Source organism: Drosophila tropicalis, unplaced genomic scaffold (assembly GCF_018151085.1).
Source record: "Drosophila tropicalis isolate 14030-0801.00 unplaced genomic scaffold, ASM1815108v1 contig_593, whole genome shotgun sequence".
Lineage (NCBI taxonomy): Eukaryota > Metazoa > Arthropoda > Insecta > Diptera > Drosophilidae > Drosophila > Drosophila tropicalis.
The window spans coordinates 7,119,288-7,143,246 of record NW_027173070.1 but is presented as its reverse complement, the minus strand read 5'-3'; the positions used below and the strand labels follow the sequence as shown (position 1 = coordinate 7,143,246).

General features: G+C 35.5%; 8 protein-coding genes across 13 annotated transcripts; 4 read left to right on the top strand and 4 right to left on the bottom strand.

Annotated features, from left to right (window-relative positions):
- Window positions 1-95: 95 nt before the first annotated feature.
- Window positions 96-1,722, bottom strand: AQP (aquaporin). Its single transcript, XM_068291215.1, has 4 exons — window positions 1,663-1,722; window positions 1,030-1,212; window positions 560-973; window positions 96-455 (listed from the first exon to the last, which is right to left on the bottom strand). Exons 2-4 carry the CDS (start codon window positions 1,205-1,207, stop codon window positions 253-255), a joined length of 795 nt encoding a protein of 264 aa, XP_068147316.1. The 5' UTR covers window positions 1,208-1,212; window positions 1,663-1,722; the 3' UTR covers window positions 96-252.
- Window positions 1,723-2,334: 612 nt separating this feature from the next.
- LOC137576458 (transmembrane protein 186) lies at window positions 2,335-4,069 on the top strand. The gene is made up of 4 exons (XM_068289584.1): window positions 2,335-2,345; window positions 2,402-3,076; window positions 3,135-3,736; window positions 3,805-4,069. Coding segments are annotated over exons 1-2 (657 nt in total). The 5' UTR covers window positions 2,335-2,344; the 3' UTR covers window positions 3,058-3,076; window positions 3,135-3,736; window positions 3,805-4,069.
- LOC137576456 (organic cation transporter protein) lies at window positions 3,108-6,674 on the bottom strand. Of its 2 annotated transcripts, XM_068289582.1 has the most exons (8): window positions 6,573-6,674; window positions 4,823-5,368; window positions 4,066-4,765; window positions 3,916-4,009; window positions 3,830-3,850; window positions 3,538-3,638; window positions 3,401-3,481; window positions 3,108-3,343 (listed from the first exon to the last, which is right to left on the bottom strand). In XM_068289582.1, the coding sequence occupies exons 2-8, from the start codon at window positions 5,341-5,343 to the stop codon at window positions 3,137-3,139; spliced, it is 1,725 nt and encodes a 574-aa protein (XP_068145683.1). In that variant the 5' UTR covers window positions 5,344-5,368; window positions 6,573-6,674; the 3' UTR covers window positions 3,108-3,136. The 2 variants fall into 2 exon arrangements, with proteins under 2 accessions (XP_068145683.1, XP_068145684.1); XM_068289583.1 differs by lacking the exon at window positions 3,830-3,850.
- A 1,870-nt stretch (window positions 6,675-8,544) lies between these two features.
- Strica (Ser/Thr-rich caspase) lies at window positions 8,545-10,578 on the top strand. Its single transcript, XM_068289884.1, has 3 exons — window positions 8,545-9,797; window positions 9,865-10,276; window positions 10,341-10,578. The coding sequence occupies exons 1-3, from the start codon at window positions 8,702-8,704 to the stop codon at window positions 10,405-10,407; spliced, it is 1,575 nt and encodes a 524-aa protein (XP_068145985.1). The 5' UTR covers window positions 8,545-8,701; the 3' UTR covers window positions 10,408-10,578.
- A 1,830-nt stretch (window positions 10,579-12,408) lies between these two features.
- On the bottom strand, window positions 12,409-13,929 carry LOC137576984 (caspase-7-like). 2 transcript variants are annotated; one of them, XM_068290338.1, is made up of 3 exons: window positions 13,217-13,929; window positions 12,742-13,150; window positions 12,409-12,672 (listed from the first exon to the last, which is right to left on the bottom strand). In XM_068290338.1, the coding sequence occupies exons 1-3, from the start codon at window positions 13,557-13,559 to the stop codon at window positions 12,594-12,596; spliced, it is 831 nt and encodes a 276-aa protein (XP_068146439.1). In that variant the 5' UTR covers window positions 13,560-13,929; the 3' UTR covers window positions 12,409-12,593. The 2 variants fall into 2 exon arrangements, with proteins under 2 accessions (XP_068146439.1, XP_068146438.1); XM_068290337.1 differs by having other exon boundaries at window positions 12,409-12,665.
- A 670-nt stretch (window positions 13,930-14,599) lies between these two features.
- Window positions 14,600-16,226, bottom strand: LOC137576721 (caspase-7-like). Of its 3 annotated transcripts, none has more exons than XM_068289977.1 (4): window positions 15,661-16,226; window positions 15,186-15,594; window positions 15,058-15,116; window positions 14,600-15,003 (listed from the first exon to the last, which is right to left on the bottom strand). In XM_068289977.1, coding segments are annotated over exons 1-4 (813 nt in total). In that variant the 5' UTR covers window positions 16,004-16,226; the 3' UTR covers window positions 14,600-15,001. The 3 variants fall into 3 exon arrangements, with proteins under 3 accessions (XP_068146078.1, XP_068146079.1, XP_068146077.1); XM_068289978.1 differs by having other exon boundaries at window positions 14,600-15,116; window positions 15,661-15,780; window positions 15,871-16,226; XM_068289976.1 differs by having other exon boundaries at window positions 14,600-15,116.
- A 2,962-nt stretch (window positions 16,227-19,188) lies between these two features.
- Window positions 19,189-21,409, top strand: LOC137577240 (caspase-3-like). 2 transcript variants are annotated; one of them, XM_068290647.1, is made up of 4 exons: window positions 19,189-19,235; window positions 19,856-20,310; window positions 20,372-20,783; window positions 20,838-21,409. In XM_068290647.1, exons 2-4 carry the CDS (start codon window positions 19,893-19,895, stop codon window positions 20,902-20,904), a joined length of 897 nt encoding a protein of 298 aa, XP_068146748.1. In that variant the 5' UTR covers window positions 19,189-19,235; window positions 19,856-19,892; the 3' UTR covers window positions 20,905-21,409. The 2 variants fall into 2 exon arrangements, with proteins under 2 accessions (XP_068146748.1, XP_068146747.1); XM_068290646.1 differs by lacking the exon at window positions 19,189-19,235 and having other exon boundaries at window positions 19,639-20,310.
- Window positions 21,410-22,451: 1,042 nt separating this feature from the next.
- On the top strand, window positions 22,452-23,567 carry LOC137577619 (caspase-7-like). The gene is made up of 3 exons (XM_068291136.1): window positions 22,452-22,842; window positions 22,895-23,309; window positions 23,377-23,567. The coding sequence occupies exons 1-3, from the start codon at window positions 22,656-22,658 to the stop codon at window positions 23,468-23,470; spliced, it is 696 nt and encodes a 231-aa protein (XP_068147237.1). The 5' UTR covers window positions 22,452-22,655; the 3' UTR covers window positions 23,471-23,567.
- Window positions 23,568-23,959: the final 392 nt, after the last annotated feature.

Genomic DNA, 23,959 nt, shown 5'->3' with positions numbered 1-23,959 from the left:
CCTTTTTTTTGTGTGTGTTTAGTGTTTACGTTGAGTCTGTATAATTATATGAGTTAAACTAATTTGAAGTGTGCACAAAATACAATTATGCCTACTAGGATACTTTAATTTGAATTTATTTTTGTATATTTTTGCCTACTTGTATACAAGTTAATTAATTCTTTATATTCAAAGTATATGTCTACATTTGGTGTAGATGCGAAAAAACAAACTAAACTTAAGTTTAACAAAATTTAAAGGGTCTTTTTTTCGTTACGCCTGCTTCGGCTTCTCCTCGTCGCCTAGTAGGAAACGTCGTACAGGCGTTAGTTTAAAGATTGGCACGGAGAGGACGGCACCCACACAAGCGCCAATCCAATAGACAATGATGTGCTCCAGATTTGTGTGTCCACGACAGCCCCACTTCAGGGCGGTAGCCAGCACTGGATTGAAATAGCCGCCGGAAAAATTGAAAGCTGCAAGCAAGATATATATGAAAGCGTAAACTAGATTGAGATCACAATTGAACAGGACAATTGTTAGCCACGCTGCACATAAAGATGGCGCCGACTCACCCTACCTGCCACCACAAGGCTGGTGCCTACAAACGAATCAATATAGCTGCTAAACTTCGGTTCCTTTTCACTCAATGCCTTCGAGGCGAGGCGACAGAGTAATGTGGCAACTCCCTCAATAACAGCTCCCAGATAGACATTCACTTGCAGATCAGCACTACATTCACCAAAGGCCCTTCCCTTATGGGTTTCGGCGAATTCCAGCCACCAGAAGACCTGTACAATCCGATAGACACAACAGCCACCCATTAGCTCGGCCCAAGTGCGTAGAGCCATCTCTTTGAAACTGGTGCGACCCTCTAGAACATCTTCCATATGGGTGTAGGGACAGGCGGAGGCATCGCCCCAAACTTTGCCCCACCAAACGGTGAGCATGAACAGAAAGACAGCATATGTAGCCACGCCAAAATTGTCAGCCACTGTAAAATAATGACAACCAGTTAATTTCCTTCTCTTTCAAGTTTCATTGACCTACCAATAATCAGCTCAAAGCAGCAGGCACACAATTCCGCTGCAGCAATGGCCTCGTTTATAAGGACAGGAACAATGCCACCACGATTCAGGACCTTTGCGGATACTCGACGTGCTATCTGGGCAGCTATGCAACATCCTATGATGAAGCTGGAGCTTATTCCAAGCGATGCCAGCGACATGGCTTCTGGAAAACAATTAAAAGTTAAATAAATTAAATAATTTCTCTTTGAAAATTGTTTTTGACCTTAAATCTTGAGATTAAGAGAATTCTGTACATGAATCTTTTGCTCTTTTGATCTACATATGTTTTAGCTGTTTGTTTGCCCTTTCCCATTTTCCCTGCACATTTTCACTTGTTTTCTTTTGTATTTGAAAAACTATTTTTGAGTACAGCAGCACGCCAAAAAAAAAAAAAAAAAATGTATGTGTACCCAAACTATTAATAGTTGTTGCTTGTTTTGTTTGTATAAAGTACTTAAATATACTATGTAAATTTCAATTCTCCGCAGTGTTCTTCAATCCATTGAGCTGCAATAAATCATATTTTTTGATAGTCTTCATATAAAATTTTTCTCCTATTTTTTACACTAATTATTTCTAAAACAATTTTATTTATTTTTATGCACTTAATTACCTGATCACGACCAGCGAAAAGTAAAAGCGGCCGCTCGAATTTGTCGACTGAGAAGACTTTTGCGATTTTGCATTTCTTTCTGCTCATCTGTTCCGGTGGACAATTCTATTATTAAATTGCTCAATGCTCAAATTGGCTGGCACTCATTTATATATTATAAATATTAGCAAGCTTTTTTTTTGATTCGTTTATTCGTTTCTTGTCAGTGGTGACAACTCTAGATCTATGTATATATAAAAATTTCAAAAACAATTTTACTTTAAAAAACATGAATGACAAGTCTTTTGGTCATAAATAATAACAATAAGAGTGTTAATATATATATTTTCTTTCGCTAGATCAGTGTATTATGATAATTAAATTAATTTAAAAGAAAAAAAGTTCATATAAAAAATTTTTTTTCATTATTTTAGATCCTAAATTGAGATAATAAAATTATATTATTGATTTCAAACATTCATTAATTTCTAATCCCTAAAATATATTTAACTTAGTAATAATCAATGCTTGATGATAAAAATGAATATAATATTAAAGAATAAACTCATCTCTTTTTGTTTTTTTTTTCCATTTGCTTTAGCTTCTTGAGGCCATTTTAAAATAACGCGCCAAATTCGGTGCAGGCAACCCTAAAAAGTATCGATAACTTTTGTCTAATAATCAGCTGTGAGAAATAAGCAAGAGCAAGTGGGTTGATTTATTACGTTAGATTTCTAAATTAAATTTTATTATTTTATAGTGCTGCCGCGGCTATTGGGATCTGAAATATGCAAGGCCAGTTGGCGGATACGATGTCCAGCTCCATGGACTCAAGGTCAGCAGCGTGTTCTGGGCACAACAACAACAACAAATTTGGGCAGTAGTTTTGGTTCCGGTCAGAATGGTCAATCTTCCGAATTAAATGCCAGTGCTGCTTTCTCTGAATGGCGTCCAATTTACAGATTACCTCTCATCCGTCTGGTGGCAGCTTTTAATAGGCTAAAAATCTACCAGGCCGTCGTCACAATGGCTGGAACACCCTTGGCTTTTGCTCTTAGCCAAGCTGGACAAGTGTCTTCTGATGCTCTGGGCATATGTGGAGCAATTGGAGTTAGCGGCTTGATTACACTTACATTGGGAAGCTATGTGGCCACAAATTTAGTTGGCTTCATCTATATTAATGATCAGAAGGACCAATTGAAATTGGCATATGTCGATTTCTGGGGTCGGCGACAGGAGATTGTACTTCATCCGGATGATTTGCTAACCAACTGGGAGCAGGAGACTGAAAACAAACGATTTTCATTTTATCAACCAATCAGCTTGCGTAGCAATCCAAAGATAAGATATAAATTACTTTATCGTTTTGGCGTTGTTACAGATCCCGAACTGTTCGAGGGACTCTTTGGGGATTAAAATTGTTGAAATTTAAATGGTATCACAATTATCATATTTATTTATTTTTTTTTTACTAAAAACAAAACCCAACTAAGGCCTATGTATCCTGTTGCGATTGATGCTCTTCGTTTTGACTGCATATGGGTTCATCATCCACACTGATTTTGTGTCCCAAAGCAATGGCTTCCGCCACGGTATCCGGCAACTTCTTATGAAATGTTTCCGGCAGCAGTAGGGAAAGTAAACCAGCAATCAATGATATGGCTCCAAACAGCAGTAAAGGCAGCGGTTCGTATAAGGTGCCCTAGTGGAATGGGTAATTAATAAATTATCTGAATAAAGGGCCTTCTCTAAAAAATACCAGCAAGGGAACAAAGGGAGCCAGCATAGCACCACAGCGAGCAAAGGTAGACATCACGCCAACTCCTCCACTACGTATCACCTGTAAGATTTCATTAAAGTCTTTTCGTGTGATTATTATAAAGAGATTTCACCGACCGTTGGCATCATCTCGGCAGTGTATGTATAGACGACAGCAAATGAGGATGTAATGCCCAGTTTGCCCATCAGAAATAGTGCAATTATCAACCAGTTGGCACCTGCAGTAAATTCAAGTTCTTATATTCACTATAATTAACTAAAAATATAATTCGGTAGAACAATTAAACATGGAGTTTATTGCAATTTATGTTCATCTGTAAGTACCGACATGAAGTAATATAATTTTAAATTAAACTCCATGTTATGTTCTCTGTATTTTTATAGAAAAACAATTCTACAATCACTTTACTTGGTAGCCTATCGGCTTGCACTTAGAGAGCAGGAACAGATACAGATTAGTTAGATAATTAGATGAAATTGCATCCTAAGACTTACCCATGGTGATGTAACCACTGCCCACACAGGTTATGGAGCATAGTAACAACGAACCGGATAATGCCAAACGTCGACCAAATTTGCGTAGACAAACCTTATGAAAAGATGACAGTTGTAATGTTGTTTAAATAAAGACTAAAGATTACTTACCCAAGCCAGGGTATAGCCGGGAATCTCAATAAGACAGACCAGGGCGAAATTCAAATATTTATTGCCACTCAAATTCGTAGAGTTTAAAGAGAGTCCATAAAATACGATGGCATTTACGGCCCAAATGAACAGCATTATGGAATAACGAGCCAATAGAATATGAGAGGAAAACACTTGCTTTACAGCCAACCATATCTGGCTATCCTGTTGCTTGGTGTCCCTTTCATCCTTATCACTTTCAAGCTCTTGTTGCTTGAAACTTGCCATTAATTCCACTGACAATTCTCGTCGATTGACATGAGCTGCCTTTTTGATGATCTCACCGGCTTTTTCATGTTTATTGCGGGCAAGTAACCATCTCACCGATTCTGGCACTAACCAGACATACACAATGAAGATCAATGGTGGAATGGATAGAGCTAGTTGCAGATGTTTCCAATTAGGAAGAAATATGGCCAGACCTAGTAGAGCTTCACCTACGGCATAGAAATAATTCAACACTATGGAGGACATCTCACGTTTGCGTGGTCCCACCATTTCAACGCCTATGATAAAGGCCAACGGATAGACTCCGGAGGTACCAACAGCATTGAGTAATGCAAATATCAGAAAACTAATATAATTCCAAGCCAAAGCTTGAGCCACTCCAGTTAGAGACATTAAAATGATGCAAAACAGAAAAATGTGTTTGCGTCCAAATCTAAAAAAAAAAAGAGCATAGTCTAGAAATTTCCCTTAAAAAGGTATATTAACCCACCGATCGGCCAGATAGCCAAATAAAGCTGTGCCTATTACGAGGCCAGCAAAATGTATAGTGCCCACAAAGGCCAATTTCCACGTGTTCTCCGGGCACATCAATTGCCATTCCTGGACAATTGTTTGCTCTCTGCTGCCGTAGACATAATCCTGACAACGTTCAACCTCCTTGGTAAACAACGACTCTTCACATTGCCCATCACCTTGGCTAATGTTCGCATTACTTGTCACATAACGATCACAGGTGGCTGCTGTAAAATGTCCCTGTTTGCTCCATGTTCCCGGTACAGCATTCTCTAGCCATTCCGTTTGATATTGCGGCTCTTGTGGATTATCGCATTCGGGTATATAGCAGCGATATGTGGGAAATCCAGCAGTAAACACATACGATAGACTATTGGCTGCCGCAAAAAGTACGGGCAGACAGATCAGTAGATAATTACGTCTCTGATAGCGACCAAATTCACCAATTTGTGTGAGTATTTCATCAAAATCCATGGGAGTTCCCACTGTTGCAGTCATTTTGAACAACTAAAAAAACTATGCTCTCCAAGAGAAGAGATAGAAAAACATTTGAAAATAGTTGAAGATTTGTCATATCTTAGTATTACTACAATAATGAGAGAGATTGGAATATATAGCATAGCATTTAGCTAAACATAATGTATACGCACTGTGTGTCAGCTATACTTGAAACATTATAAACAATAAGTTATTAATTATTATAATCAGATTTTAACGTTCGTTATCATTTAATTATTATAATGATAACGAACGTTAAAAACTATAACATATAAATTTTGATTTTAAAGAAGTTAGAAGTTGTAAACAAATTCGATGCATATGTAGCTCGTTTTTTAGCTAACTCAAATAAAGTAGTCAACTAACTAGTCAAATAAATTAATTATTTGAAATATTCAAATAATCTGTCTATCTTTCTAGATAGAGAAAATGCATTACACCTATTTTGACTGTGTTTTCCATTTGAAAAGTATTTTTAGTAGTCCCCTTGCAATATCTGTCCGCCCTATGCAAAACGAAATCGACCACCAAACGCAATATATACATATATACGAATATTTAAATTTATTTTGAAATACTATCACAGATTAAACATGAAACTAATTCTACCCATCTACTTTAATATTTGTACCTAATCCATCTCGACTACCCACCAAATAACCATAATATTTATTTGAGTTTGAGGTCAGGGAACTTAATATTTGTTTTTAAATTCCTACTTATAAATGTATTTATATCATACACTTAAACATGAATGTCGTAATGAATAGGAAAACAATAATATTAAAAGATCGTTTTGCTCAATTCTGGATCAATTATAAGTGACAAGTTTGCAAGATTTTAAATGCCTACTGATTAATGGCCATATGTATATACATAGAGACGTTTATTTTTTTTCGGTCAATTTTCATTATAGGGAAATGCATGCAATAGTCAATTGAGATAAATTGCATTGCGTGATACAATACAGTGTGTCAAAAAAATATGTTAACACTCAACCAAGCGTGCCGTTTGTAATTTAATGTGTTTTGTTTCCAATTTTCATTGACCACTTGGAAGGGGTTTTGGTTTTACTTTTTCACTTGTCTATAATTGAAGTAACTTAATAATGCATCACATTCAGGGGAACCCGAACAGCTGATGGCATGGCGAAATTAGCATAGAAACGTCTGGGTCTAGGTCTAGGTCTAGGTCTAGGTCTAGATAAAAACTTAATATTAATAACCTACTATAATTATCTTATCGATGCGTTTAATCGTCAAATGATGAGCTAAATTGGATTTATTTGATGTTCCTTCGTCATTTAGCGATTGTTGAAAAATATAAAACACTTAACATTTTGTATATATGTATGTATATTGATTATGTTTTGCTATTTATTTTGTTTTCTTTTTGACACCGAACGGCGCAACTTCTGCCGAGATACTGAAATTTCAAAATCATTCCCCCGAGAGCTTTGCCAAAAGATACGAAGTTGCTTTCTACCGTTTGCATTCTCAGTCTTCATTATAGCCGGCATGAAAATCAATAAAAAAATGTATAAAGTTAAGAGAAAACGCCGGGGGCACTTGGCTTTTAAGAGAAAGCCTTTAATGAGTGACGAGAAAAAGCTCTTTATTTTCACGTTAATGGCAATTTGTTTATATTTTTCTTGGTTGATCGCTCTTTACAGAGATACATATTATAGAACTGAAGAGCCGGGCTTACTTCAAATGTGATGAAATAATAATAAAATCGATATAGTTTATCAAATAATTAATAATAATAATAATAAAATAAATTCATATTCAGGTATGAATAGTTTCTTTTAAATAATGCTCACTAAAAACACTTGGAATACGAGTAAAATATTAAATTTGCTTATTACAAACAATAGGTGTTCAAAGAAATGGTTGAAACTCTGATTTAATAATAGTTTCCTTGGTAGTATCCGTCCATGTCTATAAACAGTAAAGCATTTAGCGAGTTATTCAAGCATTGTAAAGCTTAAACTAGTTGGGAATTATAACCAAGTATGAAGTGGGACAGAGCCATGAGGCAACAAGTTCAAATTTTTAACAGCATTTAATAGATACATATGTGAGTGGCAATTAAGTATCAACAGTTTATCAGTTGTTAATAATCAAACTAAAATCTCTTTTTGGGATATTTATTAAATTTGACTAATTTAATATGGTTGGATCAGACCAAATCCAGGATATACTTACAATATCGCACCATGACAGCATTTTTCCAATGGGTTACTTATTAGGGATCTCAGAAGTGTACAGATATACAGTTGAAATTGTCAGGACTTGCCTTAATTTCCTTTTAAGAAGAATAATAGAAATATTTTGGCAAATCCTCTGATCCTGTTGTTACAATTATTTTGTTGTATATAGACGAAATACCACGCTGAAAATACCATTCCTATTTTTCCAGAATTCCATGTTTGATTATTACTAAAAGTAACAACGATCCACTAATTGTCCTAAGAACTAGTTCTGATCACAGTGTGGCAACCTCTTATGTTTGCCATGTGATTGTTGAAGAGAGAGGCTAATGTGCTGCACCAAATGATAATTGAAAATATTTTATATTTAAAACTTGATTTCGGATAAAACATAGTTTCAAACATTTGTTTTCTAACACCCAACGCAGGAATCTCTCTAATTCAGATGGTTTGTATTTGTGAATTCAAAAATAAACGTAATAATCATCTTTATTGACTCAATAATATACATACATATGTACATACATACATAGGTTATTAAAGTACTTATTATAGTCGTTTTTTTTTACAGTGTAAATCACAGAGTGGGTGCTCCAATTACTGTATAAAATTTATTATGGCTATCAATGACAAAGAGAGTTTCTTTTCTTTCGATGGGAGCGGATAAAACCCATAAAAATAAGTGGAAGTAAGTGGAATCGGAAATCGTTATAATTAACGCAAAATCTATAAATTAAGACCATGATAATGTACATAGGTAGATAAAAATACGTATGATTAATGGAAAAAATCACACATACGCAGAGTTGCATAGTTCTTTGGCAATTGTGCGATAAGTTTGAAGAAACCGAAATATAAGCCGGCAGCGAACAATTGAAAGACAGAGAGAGAGAGAGAGAGAGAGAGAGAGGAAAGCATAAAAGCTTATCTGGTCTCGTTGATATTTCTTTTAAATAAATTGTTATACTCACAGTTAGTATTCAGAAAATTATCGAGAGGCGCAGACGTGTTGACGCTTCGAAAAAATTGCGAAAGAACAGAAAGTGTGTGTGTGTGAGAGGGAGAAAGAGAGAGAAAAAGACTGTGTTAGATAGTGAGATAAGAAAAGAAAAAAAAAAAGTGAAAAGAACCGAAAAGAAATTAAACATGTCTTGGTTCAACAAGAAAAAGGAAACTGATCAAAGCTCAGAAACGGCGCCCAACTGGTCTCTTGTTCAACAGGATCCACGTAAAAATGTACGAACAACGAGTGCCGCCACCTCAACCACAAACACGGCGGTGCAAAATTCGACCATATTCGATCATAATAACCATACGGTAACTTACCTGTCCACACGACAAACGGTGACGCATACCCAGCAGGCAAAAGTGACGGAGATTGTACACCGACGAACACCAAGTCAGGCCGAATTGGAAGAGCTCTTTGCTAGCATGCGCATGGGTAAAGGGGCTACAACGACAACAACAACAACAACAACAGCAACTGGCAATTCACGATCACGACCACCCAGTCTAAACGGTGTGGCTTTGCGTTCAACAACAAATTTCAAGCCCAATGCAACAAACTCAACGGGAGGAGCCAAGCGGACTAGCACAATAGCCAAAACAGAACACACAACGGTGACGCAGAAAAATGGCAAAACGGTTACTCAGCGTGTGGAAACGCAACGTGTTGAGGTGAAACCGAAGAGCAGGTGGGCACCATGGTCCACCCAATCATCGGCGTCTCCGTCGTCATCGTCGGCAACAGCGCCAAGTTCCAGTACAGCTCTCAAGCCTTATGTGTCGCCCTATGCACAGGAGAAACCATCTGCATTTGGTTATGCCTCGACATATGGCCAACAGAAACCATTGACTACCTCTTTCACACCGTCTACCTCATTTAAACCAACTACATCTAGCAAAATACTGACCTCCACATCGGTGCCAAAGCCCTACAGCAGTTACACAGCGCCCACAATAGTCACGCCTATTAGCCATTTTGATGCCAAGGGCAGCATGCCCGAGAAACCATCAACTAGCTCCTCCACTTCTTCCCTATCCAAGATATTTGCCAAGAAAAAACTAAAGCCCGCTCGTGTCTACATTTTCAATCATGAAAAATTCGACACTGAGAATGAATTTCGCGTTGGCAGTGCCCAGGATGTGAAGTCACTGCGCAAAGTATTCGAGCAATTAAAATGCAAGGTTGAGGTAATAACCAATGGCACAGTTGCCACCGTTAGGAGCACAATCAAAATGTGTAAGTACTCCAATGTTTAATAATAATTACCATGCAATTCTAATCCGTTAAAACTTTGTCTATTTAGTGGAATCGAAAAGATTTGAAGAGCAATCGGCATTGGTTATTGTTATCCTCACTCATGGAAGACGTCACGACAAGCTTGCGGCCAGAGACTCTGATTACTCGCTGGACGACGATGTCATATTTCCCATTTTACGCAATCGAACGCTCTTGGATAAACCAAAGTTGATCTTTGTTCAGGCCTGCAAGGGATCCATGGAAAAGGGAGGCTTTAAGACAGATGCCGCCCAACCGCATGGTGCTCCAAATGAGATTTACAAATGCTACAGCACCTATGAGGGCTACGTGTCCTTTCGCACTGAGGACGGCACACCATTTATACAAACCCTATGTGAGGCTTTGGAAAGATCGGGAAAGACAAAAGATATTGACTCCATAATGACAGATGTGCGAGTTGTGGTTAAACAAGCAACCCAGTAAGTGACAAATCCCTTGATTTAAAGGCTTAGATTAACCTGTTTTTCGATTCGTTTTTTTCAGGGATGGCCAGATACCGTCGGTAACTAGCACTTTGACATCAAAATACGTTTTCGGTGATTACTTGTAAAATTCCCGGTACCATAAAGCCACCATATAGCCATTTTGTGATTGCCATTTACGACAGATACTTTTGATTTGTGTTCTCTATAATCAAGTCGCACATACATATATATATATATATATATATTTACATTAAGTATTAAACCAAATAATAATTTAAGACTGTGTTTAATTATTCATACCCTGAAATTATTTAAAGTATTTGTATTAAGATCATATTGCGGTTGGTTTTATTTTAATAGCATAATAAGCCGATATTCTGAAACTTTAGTAATTTCTATTTAAGTGATAGCTAAAAGCAAAATAAAATTTATTAAAATGGTTCCAATATGTTTTCAGTTAGATATAAAAAAGAAACTAGGAATTACAAATTTCATTCGTCGCTAGCTTAACCTTAAATAAAAGTGATTTATTCGATTATAATCGAATAATAATAATAATTATTATCGTAGGGGAGCTAATTTCTTAAAGCCGCCATCATCTTTTAATGGCTGTGCCAAATATCATTGGGATCAGACTACTATATGGTATAGCTCCTATGGGATGATCTGTCGAAAAGATCTGTCCATTATCAAAAGCTTCGTCATTTTTTTAATATATGTGACAAATGTCGATAGACTATATAAAAGTATAGCATACTTTTCGGCATGTTTAAATCCAAAACGTAAACTGGCAAACTTGGCCTTTAGTTAATAATATCATACATCTCATTGTATGTGATTTTCATTATTACGGTTTTTTTCAAATTAATCAAAATAAAGTAAAGGTACATACATACATTTAAATTTGTTAATATATTTTGTATTCTGAATTCTCTTGTCTTTTTATTTACTAATACCTTGGAATCGGTCTTTAGCTTTGTGTTTTTATACCCTTGCATAAAGGGTATATTAATTTTGGTCAGAAGTGTGCAACGCATACAAGGAAGCATTTCCGACCATATAAAGTATATATATTCTTGATCACCACGACGAGACAAATTCATTTAGCGTTGTCCGTTCGTCCGTTCGTCCGTCCGTCCGTCTGGATCAACGCAAACTCCTCCTAGACCGTAAGAGCTACAGAGCTGAAATTTTGCACGTAGGCTTGTATCGGATCGGACCACTATATCATATAACTCCTATACAAACCCCAAAGTCACGAACAGTGACTTTTCTCAATAACGTCGTTATTTTCTGTGCTTTTACCGTGAAACTTAATATTAGAGAGTTTATTACGCCTATAAAGGACTGTGCCAAATTTAATCAAGATCGTATGACTATATCATATAGCTCCCATAGGAACGATCGGTCGAAAACAGTGACTTTTGTAAATAATTTCGTTACTTACGCGATTGCTTTCAAATTAAAGATCGGGTGACTATGATCAATATCTTCGTTATTTCCTATGATTGTAGGCCATTCTTTCGCAAACATACGCCTTTTAAGATAACACGTTCTTCCACATTGATGGCTAATAGGTAAGGAAAGAAATACCAAAAAAGTTGCAAGGGTATACAAACTTTGACGCGGTCGAAGTTAGCCCCGGCCCTCTGTTTTTTAACTTCATTTTATATGTGGTCCCTAGTATATTATGCCTCTTTAGTCTGGTCATATGCGGCTATTCCGTAATCCACCGGGACATCATTCTTAGTGTTTACAATTCATAACTTACCAAAAACAAAATGATAGAATTGGGTAAAAATTACTCATCATTCTTCTTCTTGATAGCCAAGTCTATGATTTTACCAATTCTATCATAGTGCTGTAAAAATTTACGAGTGTAAAATGCAAAAAGTGTAGAATGTATACAAAAGTTTTACCATAGAACTATTTTGGGGGATTTCCCGATTAGAACGCTTTAAAATGCCGGATTTGTATTCTATCGATAGCAGTATTTATCATCAAGATCAGTGACAAATGGATTTCTACATTTCTTTATGAATCATTATCTTAGCTTTTATATATCTCTAATATCTCTACTCATATCTTATCAAAGACTTGTACACCTATTTAAGACAATAAACAACTTTGTTGACTTTGTCATTAATAACTTATTTATTTAAGTTATTCCCGAAATAAAAAAAAATTCAATACAATTTGATATATAAAACTAAAGATAACTTTCGCCTCACTGCACGTTTCCGACCATAATAGACATATCCTTTTTGCAAGGGTATAAAAACGTATTTATTTTGCCCACAGTTCAATTTGACTATGATTCAATGTGCATATAATCTCCAAAAATGTATTCTTGTGGGAATGTTTTGGTAACAGATGGAACCTGCTGCACGCTTAAATAAATTGAAAATACAATTGGTTAGTGCTAATTGTAAGAGTAATTAACCATTTTTCCCACTTACTTTTGTATTATTCTTTGATCTTTAACCGTATCTATGACTTTATTCATTATGACATTAATATCCTTGGTCTCTCCATCTTTCTCTAAAACCTCACAGAGAGTTTGTATAAACAATGAGCCATTCTCAGAGTGAAGCCACGCAACGTAACCTTCAAAAGTGCTATAGCCTATGAAAACATCGTTTGGACTAAAAGTGGTGTCCATTCTGTATCCTACATTTTGACCCCTACAAGCCTGAACGAAGAATATCTTTGGTTTACCCAAAAGCGTCCTGTTCTTTAAAATTGGTTGGATTATATCTTTGTGCAGCGAATACACTCCATCTTTGGCCAAAATTGTTTCGTTTTGGCCACCATGGCTAAGAACAACAATAACCAAGGCAGAATGTTCCTCAAAGTTCTCCATCTCCACTAAATCAAGCATTATAAATCATTTAGTCATGTGAAACATGATAACATTTTAAACCTTTTACATACATCTGCTTACAGTTATGTGAACTGTTTCCAAAGTGGCGTTACGTATTTCTTCCACGTTGCAATTGAATTTGTTGAACGTTTTCGTTAATTTCTCCACATCCTTGTCACTACCCGTGCGTTCTTCATTCCGATCGTCAAATTTTACATGATTGAATATATACACGTTAGCAGGCTTTAGCCTTTTTTCATTAGTCTTGGACAACAAAGAAGTAGTGGAGCTTTTCGAAGGTTCTTGAGGCAAGTGAAACTTGGCTTCGTTTTGGTTAACGGTTGTAGAACTTCTCAAAGGTTCTTGAGGGATGTAAACCTGGGCATCGTTTTGGTTAGGCATTGGCATCAACATTGGGATAAGCTTTTTTTACGCCCGTATTTGTAGCATCCGCGGAATGAAGAGGCTTAGGGATCAACTGAAACTTGGCTTCGTTTTGGTTAACGGTTGTAGAACTTCTCAAAGGTTCTTGAGGGATGTAAACCTGGGCATCGTTTTGGTTAGACATTGGCATCATCATTGGGATAAGCTTTTTTTACGGCCGTATTTGTAGCATCCGCGGAATTACAAGTCTTAGGGATCAACACAGGAATCAATTTAATGGGCTTTTGAAACTGATCGTTGTTCTCGGTCATATTATAATTTGTTGTTAATCCTTTTAAATTTATCAATATTGGTCTCACTGGCCTTGAAATTATTCGCAAACGTGATAAAGCGGTCTTTACGTTACGGCGAATTTCTGAATACTAACATAGGTTAGTGTACCAGATAAGGTGGGGACTTCTTTGTTAGAAATTAAATGCAAGCGAAAAATTGAATGAATCAGCAATCCATATCTGGTTTTCTATTCTGAGAATCGTAGAGATAGTGGAAGGGTTAATATAGAAGGTTAGATAAAGAAGTACACCCGTCCATTCAACAAGGGAATCATGACGACCAAATTTTTGAAAATGAAATAATCTTTTGGAAAACTGACCTGGAGCCGGTTTCAATGCAAGGATTGACTTAAATTTCAATAATTTCGTAATCCAACCAGATTACAAAAATAAATATATACAAATGAAGAAATTACACATACTCGCAGTTGCCTAGTAAGGCAGGTCAAGGAATTCATTTAACTTAACTATACTGTAATACTAAATAGCAGCAAAAATTTACGTTCTCAGCAGGCGATAACAGCGATTGCTCATGACCCGTCATAGCACGACAGCTTAATGTTAGTGCTTCATATTATACCAGATTGATAACACAGGCCAACATTTTCATGTAATGACTTCGAAACAAATGCGTTGGCATTATTAAAATGCTCTCATAAATATATTATTTTACTAAAAATGTTATTACTTTCACCCATTAATATGTTAGGTATGATTAAAAACGAAATTTACAGAATATCAAAGAGTTTTTTCTTTATTATAATGCATAATATCTTACACTTGGGATATGGTTCTATATTGATTAAAACTTTAACTAAAAAGTATGCTATAGTATTCTAAGAAGTATCTGCTTTTTAATTTTATTGAATAAAAAAAATAAAAAATAAATGTTTGCAAACAAGAGTTTTTTTCCTACACATGATATTCCTAAATCTGTTATAAATGTTGAGATTTTGTTAACTTTCTCGGGTGGCGATTTTCTAACCCCAGATACCTTGATTTTACAAAGTCTGAACAGGATGGACAAATACTAAGGAAGCTAAGTTAAGAACACCTCTCAACTTAACGTCACCAACAATTATGTAGGCCTGTGTAATAGATAAAGTCCACACAATTTTAAGTACTTTCTTTTTTATCGCTTCCTGTAGTGGCATGAATGTTTGAGTATATAAAAAATTATGATTTATTGTGCATACAATCTCCAAATATGTATTTTTTTGTCAATGTTCTGTACACCGATGGAATCTGCTGCTCCCTTAAATAAATTAAAAATATAATTAATTAGTGCTAATTGTAAGTGTAATTAACCATTTTTCCCACTTACTTTTGTATTATTCTTTGATCTTTAACCGTATCTATGACTTTATTCATTATGACATCAATATCCTTGGTCTCTCCATCCTTCTCTAAAACCTCACAGAGAGTTTGTATAAACCATGAGCCATTCTCAGAGTGAATCCACGCAGCGTAACCTTCAAAAGTGCTGTAGCCTATGAAAACATCTTTTGGACTAAAAGTGGTGTCCATTCTGTATCCTACATTTTGACCCTTACAAGCCTGAACGAAGAATATCTTTGGTTTACCCAAAAGCGTCCTGTTCTTTAAAATTGGTTGGAGAATATCTTTGTGCAGCGAATACTCTCCATCTTTGGCCAAAATTGTTTCGTTTTGGCCACCATGGCTAAGAACAACAATAACCAAGGCAGAATGTTCCTCAAAGTTCTCCATCTCCACTAAATCAAGCATTATAAATCATTTAGTCATGTGAAACATGATAACATTTTAAACCTTTTACATACATCTGCTTACAGTTATCTGAACTGTTTCCAAAGTGGCGTTACGTATTTCCTCCACGTTGCAATTGAATTTGTTGAAAGTTTTCATTAATTTCTCCACATCCTTGTCACTACCCGTGCGTTCTTCATTCCGATCGTCAAATTTTACATGATTGAATATATACACGTTAGCAGGCTTATATTTCTTATCCAGTGAATTAGAAGTACCCGAACCTGTCGATGGTTTTGGAGAAGAGAGAGCTCTTGCATCGTTTTGGTTAATGCTAGTAGCTCTTGGTTGGCTGCTTGGGCTAGACCTCGGCAAACACATTGAGATAAGCCTGTTGCGGTCGTTGGTGTTGGCCATATTATTTTTATTTATTTATATAAACCAATGTTTTTGAGGTTCTTGCACTGCCTTTGTATACACACACACACACACACACACTTAATTGCAATCAGTTCTTTACGTTTCGGCGATCTTTTTACTACTGACGACTGAGTTTCATTCCGATGAATTTGCAACCACAATTATCACGCCTTCCTTGAGTATCGATATGTTGGTTTGTGAAAAGTGTAGAACCACAACGTTTGGTTGCTTAGATGAGAGTGAGCTCAATTTTATTAACATAAGCTTAACCAGGGTTGCCACTTGTACAGGGCTGACAGATACAGCACAGAATTGCCATATCAACACGATAGATCAATGTTATGCCGTGGAGCTTCACGTCGCAGAGTGCGGACGTGTAAAATTAATTGCCCTGAAGACGAACACCGATGAGTGGCCAAAATATATCGGAAATATAAGCAAAAAACAAACTGTTTTTTATAATCATTCTCCAATGAATTGACCTCGAGCCGGCAAAGCATATCTTTAATAATTTGAATCTCTATATTATTATAACCTTACAAAATGGGTGGAAAAATTTTGATTAGAAGAGTTCAACGAATAGAAGGAAGCAACTTCGACCATATAGAGTATTTACAGTGGCGAACAAGAATTTAAGACTTTTTTTTTACCCTTGCAAAAAGGGTATATTAATTTTGGTCAGAAGTGTGCAACGCATAGAACGAAGCATCTCCGACCATACAAAGTATATATATTCTTGATCAGCACGACGAGACGAGTTTAAATAGCCATGTCCGTCCGTCCGTCCGTCTGGATCAACGCAAACTCCTCCTAGACCGTAAGAGCTACAGAGCTGAAATTTTGCACCTAGGCTTGTATATACTGCAGTCGTTGTATATCTCGGACTCAGCCGGACCACTATATCATATAGCTCCCATACAAACCCCAAAGTCACGAACAGTGACTTTTCTCAATAACTTCGTTATTTTCTATGTTATTATCGTGAAACTTAATATTAGAGAGTTTATTACGCTTATAAACGACTGTGCCAAATTTGATCAAGATCCTATCATATAGCTCCCATAGGAACGATCGGTCGAAAACAGTGACTTTTGTAAATAACTTCGTTACTTTTAACGCGATTGCTTTCAAATTAAACATTTGTTAGTTTAATATATCTGTTAATGACTGTGTCAAATTTGATAAAGATCGGGTGACTATATCATATAGCTCCCATAGGAACGATCGGTGGAAAACAGTGACTTTGATCAATATCTTCGTTATTTCCTATGATTGTAGGCCATTCTTTCGCAAACATAAGCCTTTTTAGATAAAACGTTCTTCCACATTGATGGCTAATAGGTAAGGAAAGAGTTACCAAAAAAGTTGCAAGGGTATACAAACTTTGACGCGGTCGAAGTTAGCCCCGGCCCTCTGGTTTTTATCTTACTAACTAACTAAATAAGCTTAAGACATTGCCATTCTTTATTAAGTGCATCAAGTATAGTAAATATTAGAATCTCTTCGACAACTTCATTATTGTCACGCTTTATATTCATATTAAGTAATATAAATCTGAGCAAGATTCATCTCGATAGCTCTTTAGATGGCGGCGTGAAGTTGACGAATGGACGGACAGACGGACATGGCTATATCGACTCAGCTTCTCATGCTGATCAAGAATATATGTATATACTTTATGGGGTTAGGAAACGTCCCCTTCTGTCAATTTTATAATACCCTCTGCAAGGGTATAAAAACGTACCCCTCATCAAATAAAATGTTACTCATACGTACTGTTGTACAGAAAGAAGAGACAAGTATATAGAATTAATAGATATTTATATATGTGTGGTAAGATAGACAGACACAAAGATAATTAGTTAACATACACATACTCACATACTCATATATACTACCGAGTTGTGCATATTCTTTGCTCCCTTACTCTTTTAGGCTTATATGGAAGCAATTGACTCAATACTTTGGCGAAGCCTTTGTGTCTTGTGTGTTCTCTACTGATTCATTTTTAATCAATCGTATTTGCTTTTTTAATTGCTGATAATAAATGATTGGCCAGTTGCGAAAGAAAAACTAAAAACTTTGTTTCCTTAATGTCTATTTTATCAGAAAAATATCAAGAATAAGTTTTGATTTACAATCAAAATTATTATATATGTTATTTAAATGTTATTTAAAGTGTCTCGTAATTAATTGTCCATATGGACTCCAAAGATGTAGTCTACAGTCATTGTATAATGCTGCGATATTGGCTGTTTTTTGCTAAAATGAGTCAAGATTGTAATTGGTTGGTATTAGATTAGCTAATTAGTCACTTATTTTACTCACTTTGCCTTTAACATAGTTTGAATTCCTTTCATTATGGCATGAATATCTTTTGTTTTCCATCCCTCTCCAAGGCCTCACATAGAGTTTGTATGAATGTTGAGCCACCTGACTGTTGTTCTTGGTCAGTGAAGCCCTCAAAAGTGCTATAGCATTTGAAACTTTCGTGACTCTCGATAACATCTTTTTGATATCCTTCCAAATCACACTTTCCAGCCCGCGTGAAGAACATTTTTGGTTTATTCGTCAGTGTCTTGTTTCTTAAAATGGGAAGCAGGATGTCATTGTGCAGCGAATACATTTTATCTCTGGCTGCAATTAAGTCGTTATGTGAACCATGGCTAAGGAAACTTTTGCATCGTATTGGCCATCGCTCGTTGCTGCTGGGTTCTTGCTTTGGCCAGACATTGGCACCAACATTGGGATTAGCTTTTTGCCGGGCGTATTTTCTGAATTCGCGGAGTCATGAGCCAGTAGCGGCTTAGGGAACAAGACAGGAATTAATTTGACAGGCTTTGGAAACTCTCGACGCTCGTTGATGTTTGGCATTATAATATCCTTGAAATAATTAGCTCACGCGGCGAATCTGTTGTTTACGTTTCGACGATTTTCTTAATATAAACGTCGAGAATGACAATTTGTGTGTTAGTTAGATAAGGCATTCGTTTGGTTAAACTTTTTTGTAGTTGAAAACTTTCTTCTCTTATCCTTATCTCAAAAGCTCGCCCATATTATAAAATTTTTAAATGTATTGTCCAAGAATGGTTCGTTTTCAATTCGAAACAATTAGAACGAATAATAATTTAGTTTTCTAGAATACTTCAACAATAAAACAAATTGGGAATTACAACTAGATGGAGCGAGAGAAAAGGAAATCCTAGCTTACATCATTTTCAATTTGCAGGTTTGAAAAAGCGTCATCTTTTTAATTCTTTTAAGTAGTTGTAACTATTGACAAATACTGAATTCTTAAAACCTGGGAACACACTTTTATTTTTCGGTTCAATCTGTCAGGCTGCAATGCCTTTATTTTAAGGATTTATTTCAGAATTTTACTCTTCAATCATCTTTTTTCCTCTTTCAGTAGACAAAAAGTATCTATGTATAAATAATAAAACCCTAAGTAGATTAAAATTAGTAATTGATCTATATTTTTGTTTTGATTAAAAAGAATTAATCAATATTTGTTTTTTTTTTTCCCCTTATCTCAAAAGCTTTTAACGAGCTTCATTTAATTCTAACTAGGTGCTATTAAATTGACATATTTCGTGATAGTTTGATTTTAATCTTTAAATGATAAAGACGTCTTTGCGTTTCATCGTGTGACTTGTCGGTTTTAAACTGTCTATAATTAAAAAAAAAAAAACGTAAATAAAACAAAACGAACTAACACTCAACGCTCATCGACAAAGACATCTTTAGCTTAATGCCTTATGAGTCGCCCTACAGTAGGGAGAAATTGACATCAAGGGGTTATGTATCGGCTTATGACCAACGAAAACCTTCTGTAATATCTACCAACAGCACAATATCTCTGTCTATTCCAAATCGAAAAGTCAATATGGAGCAAAACGTTCAGTCGCCTGACCTAAATGTCGTGGAATCGTCTCCAACGAAGACATCGATCTTTGTAAGAATGTTTCATTTTATTTTGCGAATATTCTGTATAAAACGAGCCAGTCCGATCTCGAATAACACTGTCCATGTTGACGATACCGATGCCACGAACTTCAGTAGCCCTGAGAGACCTTTAATAAGACCTTCTGTTTCTACAGTACCCAAAACCGTTGCCAACAAAAAACTAAAGCCAGCTTATGTATACATTTTTAATCACGAAAAATTCGATACTAAAAATGAATTTCGCGTTGGCAGTGACCAGGATGTGAAAGCATTGCGCAAAGTTTTCAAAGAATTTAAATGCAAAGTTGAGGTTATAACCAATGCCACAGTTGCCACCGTTAGGAGTACTGTAAAAAAATGTAAGTAGTCACATATTCAAATTAATTAAATACCTACATTTGTGATTCATTTTTAATCAAGTGGAACAGTCGAATTTCGAGAAGCAATCTGCATTGATTATTGTTGTGCTTAGCCATGGTGATCGTCATGATAAAATAATGGGCAAGGATTCGGACTACAACCTGGACGATGATATCATCTTTCCCATTCTGCGAAATCGCACGCTTGTCGATAAACCAAAGGTGGTCATTGTTCAGGCCTGCAAGGGATCAATGATGAAAGGTGGCTTTAAAACTGACGCCGCCCAACCGCATGGAAGTCCAACCGAAGTCATGAAATGCTATAGCACCTATGAGGGCTATGTGTCATTTCGCTACGAGGATGGCACACCGTTCATACAAACCTTTTGTCAAATTTTAGAAAACTTCGGAAAGACTAAGCATATTGATGCCATAATGACTGAGGTTCGAATTGCAATTAAAGAATCAACAAAGTTAGTATACAAAAGCATAACAAAAACAGATATCAATATAACTATTCCTTTCAGTGACATGCAAATACCATCGGTGCACTCCACATTGACACAAGAATACGTTTTCGGCGATTACATATAGGATTTAACAGGATTTAAGAAAGGGCATGTAAGCTAGAGTCCATGACACGAAGCGGAAAATATTATGGTATCCGAGCCCAACTTAGAGAAGAAGAGCTGATTATATACCCATTCCATTAGGTGTATATATTTCTAGTCAGCATTTATAGTCGCGTTAACCACAATCGTTTCCGTTATCCCCGGCGGAACTACCTTTCAGTATTGCTTCATCGGGGGGAAACTCCACCTACGTCGGGGTTCAAACTCGGGGTTCAAAGTCGGTGTTCAAACTCGGTGTTCAAACTCGAGCACAACAGAATTGTAATTTTAGTAGGTCTTCATTTAGCCACCGACTAGGTAATACCTTCAAATATTTGTACATATATTTGGTTCTAATAACTTAAAATTTCTCTCCCCTTCGGTTGTATACCAACTTACTGACTCTAGTATATATATGTATATATAATTTTTAATAAGCACAACCCTAGCAAGACAAAATGATAACCACACAAAAGTTGTAAAAGTATTTCCGCCTTGTTAATAATAAAACAGTTGTTATCAAGTAGATAATAGTTGCCTGTGTGGCTTTAAGAATGTATTAAAATAAAAGTTCAAAAAGTTTTCAACCACTTAAGAACAAAAAAGAAAACATTACTCGATTGCTGTCTGATGATTCAGATTATCAAAATTTGAAGTTTGTTTATAAATATATATTAATCAGCATACTTATAATATGATTATTATTTGTATTATTATAATATGATTATTATAAGTATGCTGATTAATATATATTTATAAACAAACTTCAAATTTTGATAATCTTTTTCATGTGTTATACGTTAAGGTCAAGTGTATATTTATTCTACAATTTACTATTTCTGTGGATAAAAAGACAATGTCAAGAAACAGAAATCTGTTCCACTGAACATTTAAGGAGATAAAATTGTAAAATATAAATTAAAAGAAAATGTCAAGAAACAGAAATTTATTCCACTGAACATTTAAAGAGATAAAATTGTAAAATATAAATTAGATTTTTTCGAAATTTGAAAATAAGGAATAGAAACTAAGATAACATAACAGACACACAAGAAGTTAATACAAATATATGTACATTAAATCGCCCCAGTCGAAAGTCTATATATGTATATATTTTTTATGTGCCCGATGCAGTGTCACACGTTTACAAGAATCTTATATATGTACACACGAACATAAATATGTCAAATAAAAACTATCGCATTAATGTTAAATGTAATTTGAACAGAGATATTGTTTATCCAAAAATGTGTAAAATATTTGTTGAAATTTTTTAAAAATAATTTCATATTATTTAAACGAAATGAAACTAAAAATCATTCAAATAAAATTACACATACGCATAGTGGGCCGATAAAATTCCAACCAAAAGCCCCTTGCTTGGTTGTGTTCGTTGTTTTGGGTTTTTCTAAAAGACATGTAGTGTCATATGGGTATATACGAAGTGAGGATCGGTATCATCTCTATGAGGTAAAAGTTGATGGGTCATCCATCGACTTCATTTAGGCTGTGAAATCAACAGCAGGCAGACATATATATTGTGAGACGTGAAAAGTGAAAAGATTGAACATTTTTAAAAACTATTAATAATTTATAATAATAAGCATAAAAAATATATTCCATTTATTGGTATATTTACAACATTGAAGCTCTAATTATATATGGGATTGGCTTCGTTATCATAAAAGAGTTTCAAGGCCAATTTCGACTTAATTGACTAAAAAGCAAAACATTATGTCGCAGTTAAAGCCTGCTAAGGTTCTCATTTTAAATCATGAAAAATTCGAAGAACGGCTTATGCAACGCATTGGAAGAGACAAGGATGTGCAGGCATTGGTCAGAGCTTTTAATATATTCAACTGCAATGTTGAAGTGGTGAATGATGCCACAGTCAAAGAAGTTAGGGAAGAAGTACAGAAATGTAAGTAGTTATTGCAATACAGAGATTAAATGTTTTTCAATTCTTTTTGTAGTAAGGAGTGCGAACTTTGAGGAACATTCCGCATTGGTTCTTGTTGTACTTAGCCATGGTGATAAATACGATAATATAATGGCCAAAGATTCTGTGTACTCATTGGACAATGATGTGCTCCTTCCCATTCTGAAAAATGACACGCTTAAGGATAAGCCGAAATTGTTTATCGTTCAGACGAGTAGAAAGGGGCATATCGGAGGGTCAGAGAGTTACTCTATAGAAGATGATAAAGCTAGTCAAAGAGAAGTTTACAAATGCTTTAGCACCAGTCCGGGCAACGTGTCCTTGCGCCACGTGACTAATGGCACAGTATTCATACAAACTTTCTGCCAGGCTTTGGAGAGGGACGGAGAAACCAAAGAAATTGATGCCATAATGATGGAAGTTCGATCTACAGTTGAAGAACTGACACAGTGAGCATAAAGTGTTCAATACATTAAGTATTAAATGTTGACCAATTTCATTCTCGATTTCATTTAGTGCGCTTGGACACCAACAGATACCATCGGAAACCAACACAATGACAAAGAAATACGTGTTTGGTGAACACATGGATAATTTTGACCTGAATTAATCATCTGTGCAAATACTTTTCTTTACCTTATCGTACGTTATCTTTCTGCAAAAGTTTATATTGGCAATACGATTAAAAAAAAGGTATTTTAAGGAAATTGCCTGTGTAATAACATTATTTGATTTTGAGTTTATGACGCTCCAAAGTTGTCATGTCTAAAAATTGATTCCATTCTAAATGTTTTCTTTGTTCAGTGATATTCAAATACCATTGACCAGAAGCTGATTGACAAATTATTTCTCTCTTTACCAAAATTAAAAAGATTATATTGATTTAGGATAATTGCATTTATTTGACAAAAGTAATTGTTTTGGACTTATCATTCCTATGGGATATTTGTAGCTTTCTGATCCAGCTGAGTCCGAATTATTTAGAATGAACTCGTCTCGTCGGGCTGATCAAGAATATACTTTATGTGGTCGAAATGCTCACCAAAATGTATATAACCGAAAAATCGAAATTTCTAATCATCCATACCAAGAAGATCAA

What these genes read in the sequence shown, in the direction of transcription:
- AQP (XM_068291215.1), bottom strand. Translation starts at nt 1,207, where the DNA reads ATGTCGCTGGCATCGCTTGGAATAAGCTCCAGCTTCATCATAGGATGT. An exon ending in CTGCTTTGAGCTGATTATTG is followed by an intron (nt 974 to 1,029) that starts GTAGGTCAATGA and finishes ATTATTTTACAG; the next exon opens with TGGCTGACAATTTTGGCGTG. An exon ending in CACCAGCCTTGTGGTGGCAG is followed by an intron (nt 456 to 559) that starts GTAGGGTGAGTC and finishes TCTTGCTTGCAG; the next exon opens with CTTTCAATTTTTCCGGCGGC.
- LOC137576456 (XM_068289582.1), bottom strand. Translation starts at nt 5,343, where the DNA reads ATGACTGCAACAGTGGGAACTCCCATGGATTTTGATGAAATACTCACA. An exon ending in GCAAGCCGATAGGCTACCAA is followed by an intron (nt 3,639 to 3,829) that starts GTAAAGTGATTG and finishes AATTTACTGCAG; the next exon opens with GTGCCAACTGGTTGATAATT. An exon ending in CTCCCTTTGTTCCCTTGCTG is followed by an intron (nt 3,344 to 3,400) that starts GTATTTTTTAGA and finishes CCATTCCACTAG; the next exon opens with GGCACCTTATACGAACCGCT.
- Strica (XM_068289884.1), top strand. Translation starts at nt 8,702, where the DNA reads ATGTCTTGGTTCAACAAGAAAAAGGAAACTGATCAAAGCTCAGAAACG. An exon ending in TAGGAGCACAATCAAAATGT is followed by an intron (nt 9,798 to 9,864) that starts GTAAGTACTCCA and finishes TTGTCTATTTAG; the next exon opens with TGGAATCGAAAAGATTTGAA. An exon ending in GTGGTTAAACAAGCAACCCA is followed by an intron (nt 10,277 to 10,340) that starts GTAAGTGACAAA and finishes CGTTTTTTTCAG; the next exon opens with GGATGGCCAGATACCGTCGG.
- LOC137576984 (XM_068290337.1), bottom strand. Translation starts at nt 13,559, where the DNA reads ATGTTGATGCCAATGCCTAACCAAAACGATGCCCAGGTTTACATCCCT. An exon ending in TCACATAACTGTAAGCAGAT is followed by an intron (nt 13,151 to 13,216) that starts GTATGTAAAAGG and finishes TGCTTGATTTAG; the next exon opens with TGGAGATGGAGAACTTTGAG. An exon ending in GATCAAAGAATAATACAAAA is followed by an intron (nt 12,666 to 12,741) that starts GTAAGTGGGAAA and finishes TTAAGCGTGCAG; the next exon opens with CAGGTTCCATCTGTTACCAA.
- LOC137576721 (XM_068289976.1), bottom strand. Translation starts at nt 16,003, where the DNA reads ATGGCCAACACCAACGACCGCAACAGGCTTATCTCAATGTGTTTGCCG. An exon ending in TCAGATAACTGTAAGCAGAT is followed by an intron (nt 15,595 to 15,660) that starts GTATGTAAAAGG and finishes TGCTTGATTTAG; the next exon opens with TGGAGATGGAGAACTTTGAG. An exon ending in GATCAAAGAATAATACAAAA is followed by an intron (nt 15,117 to 15,185) that starts GTAAGTGGGAAA and finishes AATTTATTTAAG; the next exon opens with GGAGCAGCAGATTCCATCGG.
- LOC137577240 (XM_068290646.1), top strand. Translation starts at nt 19,758, where the DNA reads ATGCCTTATGAGTCGCCCTACAGTAGGGAGAAATTGACATCAAGGGGT. An exon ending in TAGGAGTACTGTAAAAAAAT is followed by an intron (nt 20,311 to 20,371) that starts GTAAGTAGTCAC and finishes TTTTTAATCAAG; the next exon opens with TGGAACAGTCGAATTTCGAG. An exon ending in GCAATTAAAGAATCAACAAA is followed by an intron (nt 20,784 to 20,837) that starts GTTAGTATACAA and finishes TATTCCTTTCAG; the next exon opens with TGACATGCAAATACCATCGG.
- LOC137577619 (XM_068291136.1), top strand. Translation starts at nt 22,656, where the DNA reads ATGTCGCAGTTAAAGCCTGCTAAGGTTCTCATTTTAAATCATGAAAAA. An exon ending in TAGGGAAGAAGTACAGAAAT is followed by an intron (nt 22,843 to 22,894) that starts GTAAGTAGTTAT and finishes TTCTTTTTGTAG; the next exon opens with TAAGGAGTGCGAACTTTGAG. An exon ending in ACAGTTGAAGAACTGACACA is followed by an intron (nt 23,310 to 23,376) that starts GTGAGCATAAAG and finishes GATTTCATTTAG; the next exon opens with TGCGCTTGGACACCAACAGA.